Genomic DNA, 18,104 nt, shown 5'->3' on the forward strand with positions numbered 1-18,104 from the left:
ATCGACCCCGGTACCTCTCGCATGCTAAGCGAGCGCTGTACCATCTGAGCTACGCCCCCTGTTTACATTAGTAATTAAATGTTTAGTCGAGTAAGACCGCCGTTCCGAAAATTTCGTTTACATTGGAGGCGCCGGGCATCGATCCCGGTACCTCTCGCATGCTAAGCGAGCGCTGTACCATCGGAGCTACGCCCCCTGTTTACCATAGTAATTAAATGTTTAGTTGAGTAAGACCGCCGTTCCGAAAATTTCGTTTACATCGGCATCGATCCCGGTACCTCTCGCATGCTAAGCGAGCGCTCTACCATCTGAGCTACGCCACCTGTTTACCATATTAATTAAATGTTTAGTCGAGTAAGACCGCCGTTCCGAAAATTTCGTTTACATTGGAGGCGCCGGGCATCGATCCCGGTACCTCTCGCACGCTAAGCGAGCGCTCTACAATCTGAGCTACGCCCCCTGTTTACCATATTAATTAAATGTTTAGTCGAGTAAGACCGCCGTTCCGAAAATTTCGTTTACATTGGAGGCGCCGGGCATGGATCCCGGTACCTCTCGCACGTTCAGCGAGCGCTCTACCATTTTAGGTTTCCCCCCTGTTAACCATAATAATTACATGTTTAGTCGAGTAAGACCGCCGTTCCGAAAATTTCGTTTACATTGGAGGCGCCGGGCATCGATTCCGGTACCTCTCGCATGCTAAGCGAGCGCTCTACCATCTGAGCTACGCCCCCTGTTTACCATATGAATTAAATGTTTAGTCGAGTAAGACCGCCGTTCCGAAAATTTCGTTTACATTGGAGGCGCCGGGCATCGATCCCGGTACCTCTCGCATGCTAAGCGAGCGCTCTACCATCTGAGCTATGCCCCCTGTTTACCATATTAATTAAATGTTTAGTCGAGTAAGACCGCCGTTCCGAAAACTTCGTTTACATTGGAGGCGCCGGGCATCGATCCCGGTACCTCTCGCATGCTAAGCGAGCGCTCTACCATCTGAGCTACGCCCCCTGTTCACCATATTAATTAAATGTTTAGTCGCGTAAGACCACCGTTCCGAAAATTTCGTTTACATTGGAGGCGCCGGGCATCGATCCCGGTACCTCTCGCATGCTAAGCGAGCGCTCTACCATCTGAGCTACGCCCCCTGTTTACCATATTAATAAAATGTTTAGTCGAGTAAGACCGCCGTTCCAAAAATTTCGTTTACATTGGAGGCGCCGGGCATCGATCCCGGTACCTCTCGCATGCTAAGCGAGCGCTCTACCATCTGAGCTACGCCCCCTGTTTACCATAGTAATTAAATGTTTAGTCGAGTAAGACCGCCGTTTTGAAAATTTCGTTTACATTGGCATCGATCCCGGTACCTCTCGCATGCTAAGCAAGCGCTCTACCATCTGAGCTACGCCCCCTGTTTACCATATTAATTAAATGTTTAGTCAAGTAAGACCGCCGTTCCGAAAATTTCGTTTACAATGGAGGCGCCGGGCATCGATCCCGGTACCTCTCGCATGCTAAGCGAGCGCTCTACCATCTGAGCTACGCCCCCTGTTTACCATATTAATTAAATGTTTAGTCAAGTAAGACCGCCGTTCCGAAAATTTCGTTTACAATGGAGGCGCCGGGCATCGATCCCGGTACCTCTCGCATGCTAAGCGAGCGCTCTACCATCTGAGCTACGCCCCCTGTTTACCATATTAATTAAATGTTTAGTCAAGTAAGACCGCCGTTCCGAAAATTTCGTTTACAATGGAGGCGCCGGGCATCGATCCCGGTACCTCTCGCATGCTAAGCGAGCGCTCTACCATCTGAGCTACGCCCCCTGTTTACCATATTAATTAAATGTTTAGTCGAGTAAGACCGCCGTTCCGAAACTTTCGTTTACATTGGAGGCGCCGGGCATCGATCCCGGTACCTCTCGCATGCTTAGCGAGCGCTCTACCATCTGAGCTACGCCCCCTGTTTACCATAGTCATTAAATGTTTAGTCGAGTAAGACCGCCGTTCCGAAAATTTCGTTTACATTGGCATCGATCCCGGTACCTCTCGCATGCTAAGCAAGCGCTCTACCATCTGAGCTACGCCCCCTGTTTACCATATTAATTAAATGTTTAGTCAAGTAAGACCGCCGTTCCGAAAATTTCGTTTACAATGGAGGCGCCGGGCATCGATCCCGGTACCTCTCGCAAGCTAAGCGAGCGCTCTACCATCTGAACTACGCCCCCTGTTAACCATATTAATTAAATGTTTAGTCAAGTAAGACCGCCGTTCCGAAAATTTCGTTTACATTGGAGGCGCCGGGCATCGATCCCGGTACCTCTCGCATGCTTAGCGAGCGCTCTACCATCTGAGCTACGCCCCCTGTTTACCATAGTCATTAAATGTTTAGTCGAGTAAGACCGCCGTTCCGAAAATTTCGTTTACATTGGCATCGATCCCGGTACCTCTCGCATGCTAAGCAAGCGCTCTACCATCTGAGCTACGCCCCCTGTTTACCATATTAATTAAATGTTTAGTCAAGTAAGACCGCCGTTCCGAAAATTTCGTTTACATTGGAGGCGCCGGGCATCGATCCCGGTACCTCTCGCATGCTTAGCGAGCGGCCTACCATCTGAGCTACGCCCCCTGTTTACCATAGTCATTAAATGTTTAGTCGAGTAAGACCGCCGTTCCGAAAATTTCGTTTACATTGGCATCGATCCCGGTACCTCTCGCATGCTAAGCAAGCGCTCTACCATCTGAGCTACGCCCCCTGTTTACCATATTAATTAAATGTTTAGTCAAGTAAGACCGCCGTTCCGAAAATTTCGTTTACAATGGAGGCGCCGGGCATCGATCCCGGTACCTCTCGCAAGCTAAGCGAGCGCTCTACCATCTGAACTACGCCCCCTGTTAACCATATTAATTAAATGTTTAGTCGAGTAAGACCGCCGTTCCGAAAATTTCGTTTACATTGGAGGCGCCGGGCATCGACCCCGGTACCTCTCGCATGCTAAGCGAGCGCTGTACCATCTGAGCTACGCCCCCTGTTTACCATAGTAATTAAATGTTTAGTCGAGTAAGACCGCCGTTCCGAAAATTTCGTTTACATTGGAGGCGCCGGGCATCGATCCCGGTACCTCTCGCATGCTAAGCGAGCGCTCTACCATCTGAGCTACGCCCCCTGTTTACCATAGTAATTAAATGTTTAGTCGAGTTAGACCGCCGTTCCGAAAATTTCGTTTACATTGGAGGCGCCGGGCATCGATCCCGGTACCTCTCGCATGCTAAGCTAGCGCTCTATCATCTGAGCTACGCCCCTTGTTTACCATATTAATTAAATGTTTAGTCGAGTAAGACCGCCGTTCCGAAAATTTCGTTTACATTGGAGGCGCCAGGCATCGATCCCGGTACCTCTCGCATGCTAAGCGAGCGCTGTACCATCTGAGCTACGCCCCCTGTTTACCATAGAAATTAAATGTTTAGTCGAGTAAGACCGCCGTTCCGAAAATTTCGTTTACATTGGAGGCGCCGGGCATCGATCCCGGTACCTCTCGCATGCTAAGCGAGCGCTGTACCATCTGAGCTACGCCCCCTGTTTACCATAGAAATTAAATGTTTAGTCGAGTAAGACCGCCGTTCCGAAAATTTCGTTTACATTGGAGGCGCCGGGCATCGATCCCGGTACCTCTCGCATGCTAAGCAAGCGCTCTACCATCTGAGCTACGCCCCTGATTACCATAATAATTAAATGTTTAGTCGAGTAAGACCGCCGTTCCGAAAATTTCGTTTACATTGGAGGCGCCAGGCATCGATCCCGGTACCTCTCGCCTGCTAAGCGAGCGCTGTACCATCTGAGCTACGCCCCCTGTTTACCATATTAATTAAAAGTTTAGTCGAGTAAGACCGCCGTTCCGAAAATTTCGTTTACATTGGAGGCGCCGGGCATCGATCCCGGTACCTCTCGCATGCTAAGCGAGCGCTCTACCATCTGAGCTACGCCCCCTGTTTACCATATTTATTAAATGTTTAGTCAAGTAAGACCGCCGTTCCGAAAATTTGGTTTACATTGGAGGCGCCGGGCATCGATCCCGGTACCTCTCGCATGCTAAGCGAGCGCTCTACCATCTGAGCTACGCCCCCTGTTTACCATATTAATTAAATGTTTAGTCGAGTAAGACCACCGTTCCGAAAATTTTGTTTACATTGGAGGCGCCGGGTATCAATCCCGGTACCTCTCGCATGCTAAGCGAGCGCTCTACCATCTGAGCTACGCCCCCTGTTTACCATAGTAATTAAATGTTTAGTCGAGTAAGACCGCCGTTCCGAAAATTTCGTTTACATTGGCATCGATCCCGGTACCTCTCGCATGCTAAGCAAGCGCTCTACCATCTGAGCTTCGCCCCCTGTTACGATATTAATTAAATGTTTAGTCGAGTAAGACCGCCGTTCCGAAAATTTCGTTTACATTGGAGGCGCCGGGCATCGATTCCGGTACCTCTCGCATGCTAAGCGAGCGCTCTACCATCTGAGCTACGCCACCTGTTTACCATAGTTATTATATGTTTAGTCGAGTAAGACCGCCGTTCCGAAAATTTCGTTTACATTGGCATCGATCCCGGTACCTCTCGCATGCTAAGCAAGCGCTCTACCATCTGAGCTTCGCCCCCTGTTTACGATATTAATTAAATGTTTAGTCGAGTAAGACCGCCGTTCCGAAAATTTGGTTTACATTGGAGGCGCCGGTCATCGATCCCGGTACCTCTCGCATGCTAAGCGAGCGCTCTACCATCTGAGCTACGCCCCCTGTTTACCATATTAATTAAATGTTTAGTCGAGTAAGACCACCGTTCCGAAAATTTCGTTTACATTGGAGGCGCCGGGCATCAATCCCGGTACCTCTCGCATGCTAAGCGAGCGCTCTACCATCTGAACTACGCCCCCTGTTTACCATAGTAATTAAATGTTTAGTCGAGTAAGACCGCCGTTCCGAAAATTTCGTTTACATTGGCATCGATCCCGGTACCTCTCGCATGCTAAGCAAGCGCTTTACCATCTGAGCTTCGCCTCCTGTTACGATATTAATTAAATGTTTAGTCGAGTAAGACCGCCGTTCCGAAAATTTCGTTTACATTGGAGGCGCCGGGCATCGATCCCGGTACCTCTCGCATGCTAAGCGAGCGCTCTACCATCTGAGCTACGCCCCCTGTTTACCATAGTTATTAAATGTTTAGTCGAGTAAGACCGCCGTTCCGAAAATTTTGTTTACATTGGCATCGATCCCGGTACCTCTCGCATGCTAAGCGAGCGCTCTACCATCTGAGCTACGCCCCCTATTTACCATATTTATTAAATGTTTAGTCAAGTAAGACCGCCGTTCCGAAAATTTGGTTTACATTGGAGGCGCCGGGCATCGATCCCGGTACCTCTCGCATGCTAAGCGAGCGCTCTACCATCTGAGCTACGCCCCCTGTTTACCATATTAATTAAATGTTTAGTCGAGTAAGACCACCGTTCCGAAAATTTTGTTTACATTGGAGGCGCCGGGTATCAATCCCGGTACCTCTCGCATGCTAAGCGAGCGCTCTACCATCTGAGCTACGCCCCCTGTTTACCATAGTAATTAAATGTTTAGTCGAGTAAGACCGCCGTTCCGAAAATTTCGTTTACATTGGCATCGATCCCGGTACCTCTCGCATGCTAAGCAAGCGCTCTACCATCTGAGCTTCGCCCCCTGTTTACGATATTAATTAAATGTTTAGTCGAGTAAGACCGCCGTTCCGAAAATTTCGTTTACATTGGAGGCGCCGGGCATCGATCCCGGTACCTCTCGCATGCTAAGCGAGCGCTCTACCATCTGAGCTACGCCCCCTGTTTACCATAGTTATTAAATGTTTAGTCGAGTAAGACCGCCGTTCCGAAAATTTCGTTTACATTGGCATGGATCCCGGTACCTCTCGCATGCTAAGCAAGCGCTCTACCATCTGAGCTTCGCCCCCTGTTTACGATATTAATTAAATGTTTAGTCGAGTAAGACCGCCGTTCCGAAAATTTGGTTTACATTGGAGGCGCCGGGCATCGATCCCGGTACCTCTCGCATGCTAAGCGAGCGCTCTACCATCTGAGCTACGCCCCCTGTGAAATGGTTTCTTACGCGCCCCATTTTTCCCTTTATACTTTCAAAATTATATTAAATTCATAACCTTTACATGTAAATTGCAACTTCATAACGTAAAAATGCTAGCAAAATAATTAAAAAGAAAAAGAAAAACCCTGCCTTGTCGCGAGTAAGCGCGCGCCTCGCGGTATTTATTCGATGTATAGTAATATTGTTTTAAAAGATGGTTTTTAAAAGAGAGACCTTAATAACGGAAAATCTGTTGAGATTGAGAGCGGTCAAAGCAAAGACCATTTTTAGTTAGCTGTCCCAGCAAAGGGACCCAATTGTATCGCGAAGTATTGCGTAGAAAATAGTTAAGATATTAAAGTGTTATTTAATTTTAAATTCATCGTTTCCTCAATTCACGGTTATTAGTAAAGTTCTCAGACGTTTTTCAGTCGGCGTCCGAGAATATATTTAGCTCTCCCAAATATTCCAACCGTACCATCGAACCACCTCTCGAGAATAATCTTTATGGTGCCGTGAAACCCGGGAACAAGAACAGTGAGCAGTTTATAAATCGTCTAGGGATCGAACTTTGAGTGAAATGATTGGATCGGAAGGGACGAACGATAACATCACGGCATCCACATCAACGGACGAAATAGTTTTAACGAAGCCGTTATCCAAACAAAAGCAGAGTGAGCTTTATCGTTTAGCCACTGTGAGAAAGACTACTCGATCAAATATCAATCGGATTTTGAACGATTTAACCGTGTTAATCAGTCTGTATGAACCGAGCGAAGAAGACCTTGAGGAGCACTTGGCTATACTGGCTGCGAAAGAAGCTAGTCTACAACTGTTGGACGAGAGAATAATGGACCTATTCAGCGACGCAACGGCGGCAGAAATTGAGGTGGAATCGGTTGCGGTGCAGGCGAAGCAGGAGGAGACTTAAATGAAATGATCAACGCATCGATTCAGCAATCGAGACTTACGACTTTGACCATCAAACCCTTCAACGGCGACGTCACCAAGTGGACAGGATTCATCAGCCAATTTAAGTCCGCGATAGCCAATAAGAACATTTGTAGGGTAGATAAATTTGATTATCTAATTTCTTACTTAGAGGGTGATCCTAGAAATTTAATTAGTGAAATGACCGCGTCGGATGAGAATTACGAGGTAGCCTTAGATATTTTGGAAAATAGATATAATCGTCCAGACTTGGTAGGCCATAGGCTTTTTAAAAGACTTGCTGAATTAGAACCCGTTGACGACTCTAATAATTTCAATAATTTAAGAAGATTTTACGACAGTGTCGAAATTAACGTTAGAAGCTTAAATGCTCTAGGAGTAAATGTTGAAAACAATAGTGACTCGATTGGTTCACATTTAGTCAGCTGTTTGCCCAATGATATTCGACTTAAGTACAGTCTGAGTCGCGGAAAATCCACAGAATGGAATATAGAAGAATTTATAAAATTCTTGAGATTAGAAGTTGAAGGTCGTGAAATATGCCATATTTTAGGTAATAATAGTTCTAAAAACGACCACGGTTCAGAAAGCTCTAGGCCAAAGTCCAGTTGCTCGGATAAAAGTGAAAATTATGGAACACGAAGTAAAATGTATCCTCAAACTTCCGCGACACTCTCTACAAACGTCACCGGGAGAGGCATGTTTTGCATTTTTTGTAAGTCAGACGTCCATGGCACCTCGTATTGTGGTAAATTTACGCTCGAGGAGAAAAGAAAGATTATACGCGATTCACGCAGATGTTTCGTATGCCTTCGATTAAATCACGAAGCTCGAGATTGCGCGTCGAAGTCAAGAACATGTAAGATATGTAAAAGAAAACACAACGTCGCTATGTGTAATCAAAACAAAGCTCACCAGACGGAAAATTCGAACGAGAATGCGTATAATAAAATTGAGCCTAAAGTCTCCCAACAAACATCTGATCGAACCGGCGTGAAAGTAGTCGCGCAAGTAGAATGCGAGAAAACGGTCTTACTGCAAACCGCGCAAGCCTTCGCCACACACGACACTAATCCCGAAATTCGAGAGCGCGTCAGATGTCTTCTGGATACCGGCAGTCAAGCTTCCTTCATCAAAGAAGAAATCGCGCAAAAATTGAAACTACCAGTCATCGGCTATAAGTCAATCGCCATTCATAGCTTTGGAAACCAACGCCCCGAAGACGTCCGTAGGAAATTAGTACGCATAACCATTCAAAACACCAAGAACCCGCGAGAGAAAATCGAAATAAAAGCTATAGTCGTTCCGTATCTTTGCAACGTCATCACAGCTGTCAACTGCGCCGAAATCGAAAAGTTCGTCGAATCACGAGGTTATCAGTTAGCGGACGAAATTACAAGCGAAACTCCTCGAAGCTCCAGTATTGGTATTCTCATCGGCTCGGACTTCTATTGGGACATCGTAAAAGGAATACCTGAACGATTTGGAAATTCATTCGTAGCTCTCGAAATGAAGCTCGGGTGGGCTATACAAGGACCAACTCCGTCCTACGGAGGGATCAGTAGCAATATCGTCAACGTAATGAAGATTAGCGTAGAAGACGCCAAAATCTCAGACACTCTTCAATCGTTCTGGGAATTGGTTACGCTTGGCATCAAGGTCGACCAAGAACCTGACTTATCTGATGATGACGTCATGTAAGATTTCGAGAAAACCGTCGTCGTTAAGGATCAGCGGTATTACGTAAAATTTCCGTGGAAAATCCGAAGGAGAGATTGTCCAACAATTTGGCCATGGCCACCACTAGAATGCAAAGTCTAGTGAGAAGATTCAATAGAGACCCGATTCTCTACGAAGAATATAAGAAGGTTATCGATGAACAGATGGCGCTGGGAATTGTAGAAAAGGTCTTTGATGAAAAAGAAATGCCAGTCGGAGCTTTTTATTTGCCGCATCAATCCGTACGTCGGGACTCGAGCTCAACGACCAAACTTCGTATTGTTCAGGACGGTTCGTCCAAAAGTAAAGGCGAGCTCTCGCTTAACGAATGTTTATCTAGCGGAGCAAATTTCTATCAAGATCTACTAAAGCTTCTCCTAAGATTTCGTAACCACCAAGTTGTCATAGTGTCGGACATCGAAAAAGCATTTCACCAGGTCGGTCTCCTGGAAGAAGAAAGGGATAGCGTCAGATTCCTTTGGACTAAAGAAGACGAGTCGGGAAAAATAATAGAGAACGATTTTCAAGTACTACGGATGACAAGGGTACCTTTCGGCGTCACGAGCTCTCCATTCCTGCTAGCAGCAACCATCAAAGTTCACATTAGAAAATATTCAGAGTCGGATAGCAAAGCCGTGGAAGCGCTAGACGAGAACCTATATGTAGATGATTTTCTGGGAGGAGACGAAACACCGCGTGAAGCTTTCGACCTATCCAAAAGAGTTTCGACCATATTAGAAGGAGCGAGCATGCGTCTCCGCAAGTGGCAAACGAATTCGCCTGAATTTCATAAAATGTGGGGTTTGTCAGCCGAACAAACAGGATCGGAATACGTAAAATTTCAAGGTCAAGCTGAACTAGAAAGCCAAAAGGTCCACGGATTGCTATGGGATCCCGAACAAGATACATTTTCCTTTGATTTGTCAAAACTATTAGAAGTCCTTCGAGACACGAAGAAAACCAAGCGTTACGTGCTCAGTGCTGTTTCACGCATAAACGATCCAGTTGGCATTATATCACCCTATACAATTAGGGCAAAGTTTCTATTTCAACAGCTCTGGGAGCAGAAGAAAACTTGGGACGCAGAATTACCCGAACAAATGGCCGATCAGTTTCAACAATGGCTAACGGAGATGCCAGAATTACGCAGGATAGAATTGCCTAGATGCTACTTTCCGGAAGAGAAAGTAGTCAGTCGTCAATTGCATTGTTTTTGCGACGCCAGAGTCAAGGCGTACGCGACTGTCATATACGTCAGATACGTTACAGAATCGCAGAAAGTAGGGGTTTCTTTCGTCGCGTCCAAAACAAGGGTCGCTCCAATAAAGGCAAAATTATCTCTTCCCCGCCTAGAGCTGATGGGGTGCCTTCTAGGCGCACGCCTACTTAGTAACGTCAAGGATCTATTTAAAGACGAAAACATCAAACTATTCTTATGGACCGATTCAACTATCGCCCTGAGCTGGGTCAAAAAAGAACCAAGCATTCGTCGACCATTCGTAAAGAATCGAGCCGTAGAAATTAACGAACTAACCGATCCACGAAATTGATATCACTGCCCAGGATTAGAAAATCCTGCGGACATTCCTTCCAGAGGCGCCAGAGCCGCGGAATTAGTTAAAGGTGAGATGTGGTTTAGAGGTCCCACATGGCTTCGGGAAGAACCTGCAAAATGGCCACCAGAAAGATCCGTGACCCCGAATGCGGACGAAGAAGAGCCCCAAGAAATCGTCAAAACAGTCGCTGCCGTAGGGTGCGATGACCGGCCCCGAATTGGTCAAATATTAGATGTTCGAAAATATAGTTGCGCAAACAAGCTGTTCCGTATAACAGCGCTAGTTCTCAGATCCGCTAAGAAGTGGAGGAAAATTGAAACGGAAAATAAAGCAGTCACAGCTCAAGAAATGAGCGAAGCCGAGGTCCTATGGTTAAAGAGCGCCCAAACCGACGACTACTCGAGAGAAATTGATAGCTTAAAGAAAGATGGAAAGGTTTCCAGAACCTCAAAGATTCTTACTTTGAAACCGCAGTTGAACCAGGACGGTTTACTCTGCGTGGGATGACGATTAGAACTCTCAAGTTTGACGGAAAGTGAGAAACATCCGGTTATATTGGCCAAGGAAAACCATTTATCGAAGTTGCTTCTAGATAGAAGCCATAAGCAGGTCATGCACTCCGGCGTCCAGAATACCATAACGCAAACTAGATGTCGATACTGGATTATAGCCGCGAGACAATTGGCCAAAGTAATAATCAATCGTTGTACAATCTGCAGAAAACTAAGAGCGACACCGTGCGACGTAACAGAAGCGCCATTACCGAAAGAGAGGCTCGAAGCCTCATCGCCATTTGAAAATGTCGGTATAGATTTTGCAGGGCCTATCTTCGTCAAATTGGGTAAAGAAGTAGAAAAGGCGTACATTCTTTTGTACACATGTTCCGTGACGCGAGCGATCCACCTTGAATTGGTGCCTTCGCTCTCAACCTTTGAATTCATACTGGCATTTAGAAGAATTATATCTCGCCGTTCGGTTCCAAGTGCAATTTACACCGACAATGCCTTGACATTTAAGCGCGCGGACAAAGATCTGCAGCAATTATGGAAAACTATAAACAACAGAAAAGTCCGACAGTTTTTCGGAAATCGCGGCATTGTCTGGAAATACATAGCAGAACGAGCAAGCTGGTGGAGAGGACACTGGGAACGCTTGGTCAGATCTACTAAAACCATATTGAGAAAGGTCCTCGCTCCCGCCACGCTGAAGTACCAAGAAATGGAAACTGTCTTGATTGAGACCGAAGCCGTCATCAATTCTCGACCGATAAGTTACACCTACAGCGACCCAAATGAACCCAGTCCACTCACTCCAGCGCACTTCCTGGTGGGTAAACGGTTAACGGACTTACCGCCGCTAAGGCTCACGACGTCCCGCATTAAAAATAACCAGCGAGACATTGAACAGAGACTAAGACATCGGACAATGGTTAGCGATCGCTTATGGCGCAAATGGAAAAGAGAATACTTGTTGGAGCTCAGAACAGTCCATCATATGCGCGTTGCTAAAAACGAAACATTCTTAAAGGAAAACAGTGTCGTGCTGATAAATGACGAGAATAGGAAAGATAAACTTCTACGATCGTGCTTAGTTCGCGTATCGAACGGTACTATAATTTGTCGACCTATTAAATTATTGTCATCGTTAGAAGTGCCTAACGAAGATGTTAAAGGAAACAACGCGGAAGCTAGTGAAAAATAATGTTTCCCATTATTTTGGGGGAGTGTAAAATAGTTTCTTACGCGCCCCATTTTTCCCTTTATACTTTCAAAATTATATTAAATTCATAACCTTTACCTGTAAATTGAAACTTCATAACGTAAAAATGCTAGCAAAATAATTAAAAAGAAAAAGAAAAACCCTGCCTTGTCGCGAGTAAGCGCGCGCCTCGCGGTATTTATTCGATGTATAGTAATATTGTTTAAAAAGATTGTTTTTAAAAGAGAGACCTTAATAACGGAAAATCTGTTGAGATTGAGAGCGGTCAAAGCAAAGACCATTTTTAGTTAGTTGTCCCAGCAAAGGGAACCAATTGTATCGCGAAGTATTGCGTAGAAAATAGTTAAGATATTAAAGTGTTATTTAATTTTAAATTCATCGTTTCCTCAATTCACGGTTATTAGTAAAGTTCTCAGACGTTTTTCAGTCGGCGTCCGAGAATATATTTAGCTCTCCCAAATATTCCAACCGTACCATCTCGAGAATAATCTTTACCCCCTGTTTACCATATTAATTAAATGTTTAGTCGAGTAAGACCGCCGTTCCGAAAACTTCGTTTACATTGGAGGCGCCGGGCATCGATCCCGGTACCTCTCGCATGCTAAGCGAGCGCTCTACTATCTGAGCTACGCCCCCTCTCTACTACATTAATTAAATGTTTAGTCGAGTAAGACCGCCGTTCCGAAATTTTCGTTTACATTGGAGGCGCCGGGCATCGATCCCGGTACCCCTCGCATGCTAAGCGAGCGCTCTACCATCTGAGCTACGCCCCCTGTTTACCATATTAATTAAATGTTTAGTCGAGTAAGACTGCCGTTCCGAAAATTTCGTTTACATTGGAATCGATCCCGGTACCTCTCGCATGCTAAGCGAGCGCTCTACCATCTGAGCTACGCCCCCTGTTTACCATAGTAATTAAATGTTTAGTCGAGTAAGACCGCCGTTCCGAAAATTTCGTTTACATTGGAGGCGCCGGGCATCGATCCCGGTACCTCTCGCATGCTAAGCGAGCGCTCTACCATCTGAGCTACGCCCCCTGTTTACCATATTAATTAAATGTTTAGTCGAGTAAGACAGCCGTTCCGAAATTTTCGTTTACATTGGAGGCGCCGGGCATCGATCCCGGTACCTCTCGCATGCTAAGCGAGCGCTCTACCATCTGAGCTACGCCCCCTGTTTACTCTATTAATTAAATGTTTAGTCGAGTAAGACTGCCGTTCCGAAAATTTCGTTTACATTGGCATCGATCCCGGTATCTCTCGCATGCTAAGCGAGCGCTCTACCATCTGAGCTACGCCCCCTGTTTACCATATTAATTAAATGTTTAGTCTAGTAAGACCGCCATTCCGAAAATTTCGTTTACATTGGCATCGATCCCGGTATCTCTCGCATGTTAAGCGAGCGCTCTACTATCTGAGCTACGCCCCCTGTTTACCATAGTAATTAAATGTTTAGTCGAGTAAGACCGCCATTCCGAAAATTTCGTTTACATTGGCATCGATCCCGGTATCTCTCGCATGTTAAGCGAGCGCTCTACCATCTGAGCTACGCCCCCTGTTTACCATGTTAATTAAATGTTTAGTCGAGTAAGACCGCCGTTCCGAAAATTTAGTTTACATTGGAGGCGCCGGGCATCGATCCCGGTACCTCTCGCATGCTAAGCGAGCGCTCTACCATCTGAGCTACGCCCCCTGTTTACCATATTAATTAAATGTTTAGTCGAGTAAGACCGCCGTTCCGAAAATTTCGTTTACATTGGAGGCGCCGGGCATCGATCCCGGTACCTCGCGCATGGTAAGCGAGCGCTCTACCATCTGAGCTACGCCCACTGTTTAACATATTAATTAAATGTTTAGTCGAGTAAGAACGCCGTTCCGAAAATTTCGTTTACATTGGCATAGATCCCGGTACCTCTCGCATGCTAAGCGAGCTTTTTTTTTTCAGATTATGAGACTGATGCTTTTTTTTTATTTAAAATTTTTATTTTGTTACATGCATTATTGCACAGTGTTAATATTTAAAACAAATTTAACAATTTAAACCTACGTATATCCAGCAATGTTATATATATGTGAAGCAGTGTTATTAAAAGCATTACACAATTGAAGTTAGAAACAACATGAAAAATAAATAAGCAAAATATCATTGATAAAAAATCCTCAGTTATAGAAAATAATAACTACTGCAAATACAACAAAATACACATTTCAATAAAGTACTTTAAATATTAATGACCATAAGGATATCTCCAAGATTATTGACCCCTCATATGTTACGAAAAATATCTATTGCGGCCGTACAACCCGGCTTATGAAGGAGTAGCCATTGCACGCGGTACCGAGCCTCAGTTTTTATGAGAGCACGAAAACGGGAAAAAAGCGTACGCTTATTGGTTATCTGCCCCAAATTGTACAAACAACGATTACTCCAAATGGCTTCTTTGGCAATAGCAGTTAATATGGACGCGACCTCCCAATGCTCTTTAGAGTCCGCAGTTTTAGGCTTGAGTCCAAAGACGATATAACGCGTCCAAATGTCCTTTTCACCAAACAGCGTGTACAGCGACAACACTGAAGAAAATAACCAATCGAGCCATTCGTGCGTATCTTGACATTCCAAAAATAAATGCGAAACTGTCTCCTTTTCAAGGCCACAAAGCGGGCACTGATCATCGTCTGTTATGCCGGCGCGAAATAGCCGCTGCTTGACCATGAACCCCATATGATACACTCGGAGATTCATACTTGACAAACGGGGACCCAACGTAGAATTGACAAGTGATGGAACCCGGAACTTCTGTAAAGGGCCCCCGAAGTAAGCCCGCCAACGTTCTTCACCATTCGATTCCGGAATCGGGGTTACGGCATTGAAAGTTTTGGAAATTGACGTAGATGTAATTTTGTCCAATTCCACAGAGATCCCTGTGTCCGCGACTAGCGCGAACGTTGGCCGTGTCTCAAGCTCGTAGACCTCTTTACTATGTATCACTCGATGTACCGAGGGAGGGATAGAATCTTTGATCCTTTGAAAAATTTGCAACAACCGACGGCGACCGATTCCGGAATCTGCGGTCAATTCCAAAAAGGCTTCATCCGGAAGAAACCCCAGGATGACCTCGTAGCAAATATCTTTCAGGTAGACCACGCCACAAGAAGCAAGAAGACGCCGCTCAGCCAAAGAAATGTTCATGATTAAAAGATTTGAGTTATAAAATAGGGGCTCCATAATAGGGATGGTCAAAGGAACCAAGGTCCATCGCGTGAGAGCCAAGAACTCTTTCCAAGCCAATAACATTGATCCATGGCGTTTCGGCATAGCGCAAAGCAGACGACGTTCAATTATAATCCGTAGGATTGAGAGACCCTGGCGAAGTCCGCCGCCATATTCGTCAAAGAACCGAGACGCAACGCATGCGACATGCGAAGGCTTGGACCCGGTAGCGAGCTGCAAACATTCCTTCAGACGAAGTACCTTCTGTTTGATCCGAAGATTGATTAATCCAAACCCGCCTTGACTCTTATGGCGAGTTAAGGTTTCGTACGATATAGAATGTGGGCGATCCTTCCAAATAAAATCCAACATGAGCCGCTTAAAATCAGAGAACCAGCGGTCCGGTAAATCAAAAACCTCCAGTATATGCCACAATATCGACGCTCCTAACACGTTAATGATAATGACTTTCCCAAAAATGGTCAGACTACGACCCTTCCAAACGTGTAGGACATTTTTAAATTTTTCATACCGGCCCTCCCAGTTCATCGTGGCAACGACGTCATGGTCATAGCCCAAGGTCACGCCCAATACCTTTATTGAACGGGTGCTAATAACAAGCCCAGCCACAGTCTGGTCCGCGTGAAATCGCAAGGAGCCGAGCCAACAACCAGAACTTTTTGCAAGATTGATGGCAGCTCCCGAAGACTGGCAATAAAGTTCAATATCCTCCAAAAGTTAAGTAACATCCCTAGGCCCAGTGACGAGAATGGAAGTGTCATCAATATGTTGAAACACCACAGGGGACGGTGTTAAGTCCGTGAGCATTATCCGACATATACGTTTGTCCGTTTCGAGTAAGGCGCAAAAAGGTTCAGATGATAGAACGTAGAGCAAAGGACTGAGCGGACACCCTTGACGAACCGAGCGGCTAATGACAAAAGAATCGGTAACATATCCATGAAGCTTAATAGCTGTCTTGGCGCCAATTAAAAACATCTGAATCCAAGCGCGGAAGCGTGCGCCGAAACCAAAGGCTTCTAAGATTGCAAATAGATACGGCCATTCCACCCGATCGAACGCTTTTAACAAATCGAGTTGAAGAAAAATCCCTGGCCTATTTTCAATTTTTAAAAACTCCATGACATCAGACAGAAAACGGGGAGTATCGGAAATGGTACACCCACGAATGCCACCAGTTTGACACGATGACGTAATTAAAGGTAAAAGCGGCGAAACACGGCGAGTAAAAACCTTAGCAAGGAGTTTCCTATCGCCATTCAATAGGGTAATTGGCCTCCAATTTTTCAGAAGAGTCAAATCCCCCGATTTAGGCAACAAAACCACCATCCCTTCTCGCATGCTATTCGGCAAAAGGCCACGGGCTTCGCATTCGGCAACCAAGCGCATAAAGTCATCTTTAATTAGAGGGATAAAGAAACGCAGGAACTCATTGGTAAAGCCATCTCTACCGGGGGCCTTCCCTCCGGCCAAATTAGTTAACTCCGTGTAAATGTCGCTCCAGGTCACGACGGCTTCGCAGGAATCGCGGTCACCTTCAGTAAGCCTCCCTGAGATTAAATTCTTCAAATTGTCAGTAGCGGCTTGAGACGTAACGCCTCGTGTATACAACTCCGAATAAAAACGGAACACTTCCTCCCTTATTAACGCAGGATCTTTAATAATCGCCCCCGAAGGGAGAGTCAGAGAAGTCATTTGACGTTGACGCTGACGAAATTTCTCCAGCCGCAAAAAATACTGAGTGGGGCGTTCCCCCAAATCTCTCCACTCCAACCTCGAACGAACTAATGCACCCTGCAAATCGTTCTCTTCCATATCTCGTAATTTACTCGTTACCGCAGCTATTTCGTCTAAAATCGTATCTGTTTTTAATGGCGAATCTTGTAGGTCTCGAAGCCTATTTTGTAGGTCCGCCCATACAGCCCGCTTCATCAACGCTTTGTGACGCCCGTAAAAAATGTAGTACTCCCGTATTTTAACTTTTAAAGCATCATACCACTCAAAGATATCGGTTAAATAACAAGGCCAGGAATAACTATTTTTAACTGTCCGCTCGATGGCCGTGCAAAAAAGTGCGTCTTCTAAAAAAGTAGAATTAAAACTCCAAGTTCCGGGCCCCCTAAGAATACCACTAGGTTCAAAAATCAGAGAAACACCCTTATGGTCAGAGAAACTACAAAAAACATGCATACACTTTGAAATATTATATACGTCTGAATGTAAAGCAAAAAAATAATCAATTCGAGAACTCACAAAGTTACCAAAAACCACCCCCGATCGCGTATAATCGAATGTTTTTTTATGTTGCAACCGCCAAATGTCTACCAACGAGAGATAAGAGACCCAGCGATGAAGATTCGTCATTCCACTCACCGTAATCTTGGCAGGCGACCGCCGATCAAAAACTCGAGAAACAATATCATTAAAATCACCGCCCAATAGCGGACGATTTAACACACGAACAATGGGAATTAAATTTTGCATAAAAATAGATCTATTGACCGCATCGGTTGGGGCATAAACAGAACCTAAATCAACTTTATCGCCTTCAATTTCAGCGGAAATAAAAATATACCGGCCCTCGTTAGAACTTATCAAATTACATTCTTTAAAATCAAGTAACCGCGAAATACAAATTGCCACACCGCAAAACTTGGTGTCCAAGTTCAAGTCCACGTAGACCGCACCCGAAAAAAAAGTCCGAAAAGTACTTACATGAGACGCCTCCCAATGAGTCTCTTGCAACAACAACACATCATAATGCTTCGCCCACAAAACCAACTTTCGCATCTTCTCTACATCGCGCAAACCGCCTACATTAATCGT

The 18,104-nt window shown here is 45.3% G+C and overlaps 3 protein-coding genes and 22 non-coding genes across 25 annotated transcripts; 3 read left to right on the top strand and 22 right to left on the bottom strand.

Moving 5' to 3' along the window:
- Positions 1-798: 798 nt before the first annotated feature.
- On the bottom strand, positions 799-871 carry TRNAA-AGC (transfer RNA alanine (anticodon AGC)). The gene has a single exon. It is a non-coding gene; the product is annotated as a tRNA-Ala (tRNA).
- A 64-nt stretch (positions 872-935) lies between these two features.
- TRNAA-AGC (transfer RNA alanine (anticodon AGC)) lies at positions 936-1,008 on the bottom strand. Its single transcript has one exon. It is a non-coding gene; the product is annotated as a tRNA-Ala (tRNA).
- Positions 1,009-1,072: 64 nt separating this feature from the next.
- TRNAA-AGC (transfer RNA alanine (anticodon AGC)) lies at positions 1,073-1,145 on the bottom strand. Its single transcript has one exon. It is a non-coding gene; the product is annotated as a tRNA-Ala (tRNA).
- A 64-nt stretch (positions 1,146-1,209) lies between these two features.
- Positions 1,210-1,282, bottom strand: TRNAA-AGC (transfer RNA alanine (anticodon AGC)). The gene has a single exon. It is a non-coding gene; the product is annotated as a tRNA-Ala (tRNA).
- A 191-nt stretch (positions 1,283-1,473) lies between these two features.
- Positions 1,474-1,546, bottom strand: TRNAA-AGC (transfer RNA alanine (anticodon AGC)). Its single transcript has one exon. It is a non-coding gene; the product is annotated as a tRNA-Ala (tRNA).
- Positions 1,547-1,610: 64 nt separating this feature from the next.
- On the bottom strand, positions 1,611-1,683 carry TRNAA-AGC (transfer RNA alanine (anticodon AGC)). Its single transcript has one exon. It is a non-coding gene; the product is annotated as a tRNA-Ala (tRNA).
- Positions 1,684-1,747: 64 nt separating this feature from the next.
- On the bottom strand, positions 1,748-1,820 carry TRNAA-AGC (transfer RNA alanine (anticodon AGC)). Its single transcript has one exon. It is a non-coding gene; the product is annotated as a tRNA-Ala (tRNA).
- Positions 1,821-3,087: 1,267 nt separating this feature from the next.
- Positions 3,088-3,160, bottom strand: TRNAA-AGC (transfer RNA alanine (anticodon AGC)). The gene has a single exon. It is a non-coding gene; the product is annotated as a tRNA-Ala (tRNA).
- A 338-nt stretch (positions 3,161-3,498) lies between these two features.
- On the bottom strand, positions 3,499-3,571 carry TRNAA-AGC (transfer RNA alanine (anticodon AGC)). Its single transcript has one exon. It is a non-coding gene; the product is annotated as a tRNA-Ala (tRNA).
- A 337-nt stretch (positions 3,572-3,908) lies between these two features.
- Positions 3,909-3,981, bottom strand: TRNAA-AGC (transfer RNA alanine (anticodon AGC)). Its single transcript has one exon. It is a non-coding gene; the product is annotated as a tRNA-Ala (tRNA).
- A 64-nt stretch (positions 3,982-4,045) lies between these two features.
- TRNAA-AGC (transfer RNA alanine (anticodon AGC)) lies at positions 4,046-4,118 on the bottom strand. The gene has a single exon. It is a non-coding gene; the product is annotated as a tRNA-Ala (tRNA).
- A 64-nt stretch (positions 4,119-4,182) lies between these two features.
- TRNAA-AGC (transfer RNA alanine (anticodon AGC)) lies at positions 4,183-4,255 on the bottom strand. The gene has a single exon. It is a non-coding gene; the product is annotated as a tRNA-Ala (tRNA).
- An 854-nt stretch (positions 4,256-5,109) lies between these two features.
- Positions 5,110-5,182, bottom strand: TRNAA-AGC (transfer RNA alanine (anticodon AGC)). Its single transcript has one exon. It is a non-coding gene; the product is annotated as a tRNA-Ala (tRNA).
- A 191-nt stretch (positions 5,183-5,373) lies between these two features.
- TRNAA-AGC (transfer RNA alanine (anticodon AGC)) lies at positions 5,374-5,446 on the bottom strand. Its single transcript has one exon. It is a non-coding gene; the product is annotated as a tRNA-Ala (tRNA).
- Positions 5,447-5,510: 64 nt separating this feature from the next.
- Positions 5,511-5,583, bottom strand: TRNAA-AGC (transfer RNA alanine (anticodon AGC)). The gene has a single exon. It is a non-coding gene; the product is annotated as a tRNA-Ala (tRNA).
- A 191-nt stretch (positions 5,584-5,774) lies between these two features.
- Positions 5,775-5,847, bottom strand: TRNAA-AGC (transfer RNA alanine (anticodon AGC)). Its single transcript has one exon. It is a non-coding gene; the product is annotated as a tRNA-Ala (tRNA).
- A 191-nt stretch (positions 5,848-6,038) lies between these two features.
- TRNAA-AGC (transfer RNA alanine (anticodon AGC)) lies at positions 6,039-6,111 on the bottom strand. Its single transcript has one exon. It is a non-coding gene; the product is annotated as a tRNA-Ala (tRNA).
- A 927-nt stretch (positions 6,112-7,038) lies between these two features.
- On the top strand, positions 7,039-8,754 carry LOC149937703 (uncharacterized). Its single transcript, XM_090177798.1, has one exon. The coding sequence runs from the start codon at positions 7,039-7,041 to the stop codon at positions 8,752-8,754; it is 1,716 nt and encodes a 571-aa protein (XP_090033924.1).
- A 92-nt stretch (positions 8,755-8,846) lies between these two features.
- Positions 8,847-10,322, top strand: LOC149937704 (uncharacterized). The gene has a single exon (XM_090177799.1). The coding sequence runs from the start codon at positions 8,847-8,849 to the stop codon at positions 10,320-10,322; it is 1,476 nt and encodes a 491-aa protein (XP_090033925.1).
- Positions 10,323-10,940: 618 nt separating this feature from the next.
- On the top strand, positions 10,941-12,029 carry LOC149937705 (uncharacterized). Its single transcript, XM_090177800.1, has one exon. It carries the CDS (start codon positions 10,941-10,943, stop codon positions 12,027-12,029), a length of 1,089 nt encoding a protein of 362 aa, XP_090033926.1.
- Positions 12,030-12,610: 581 nt separating this feature from the next.
- TRNAA-AGC (transfer RNA alanine (anticodon AGC)) lies at positions 12,611-12,683 on the bottom strand. Its single transcript has one exon. It is a non-coding gene; the product is annotated as a tRNA-Ala (tRNA).
- Positions 12,684-12,747: 64 nt separating this feature from the next.
- Positions 12,748-12,820, bottom strand: TRNAA-AGC (transfer RNA alanine (anticodon AGC)). The gene has a single exon. It is a non-coding gene; the product is annotated as a tRNA-Ala (tRNA).
- Positions 12,821-13,011: 191 nt separating this feature from the next.
- TRNAA-AGC (transfer RNA alanine (anticodon AGC)) lies at positions 13,012-13,084 on the bottom strand. Its single transcript has one exon. It is a non-coding gene; the product is annotated as a tRNA-Ala (tRNA).
- Positions 13,085-13,148: 64 nt separating this feature from the next.
- TRNAA-AGC (transfer RNA alanine (anticodon AGC)) lies at positions 13,149-13,221 on the bottom strand. The gene has a single exon. It is a non-coding gene; the product is annotated as a tRNA-Ala (tRNA).
- A 445-nt stretch (positions 13,222-13,666) lies between these two features.
- Positions 13,667-13,739, bottom strand: TRNAA-AGC (transfer RNA alanine (anticodon AGC)). The gene has a single exon. It is a non-coding gene; the product is annotated as a tRNA-Ala (tRNA).
- Positions 13,740-18,104: the final 4,365 nt, after the last annotated feature.

This window comes from Leiobunum rupestre, chromosome 6, assembly GCF_980474605.1.
Source record: "Leiobunum rupestre chromosome 6, qqLeiRupe1.1.hap1, whole genome shotgun sequence".
Taxonomy (NCBI): Eukaryota; Metazoa; Arthropoda; class Arachnida; order Opiliones; family Sclerosomatidae; genus Leiobunum; species Leiobunum rupestre.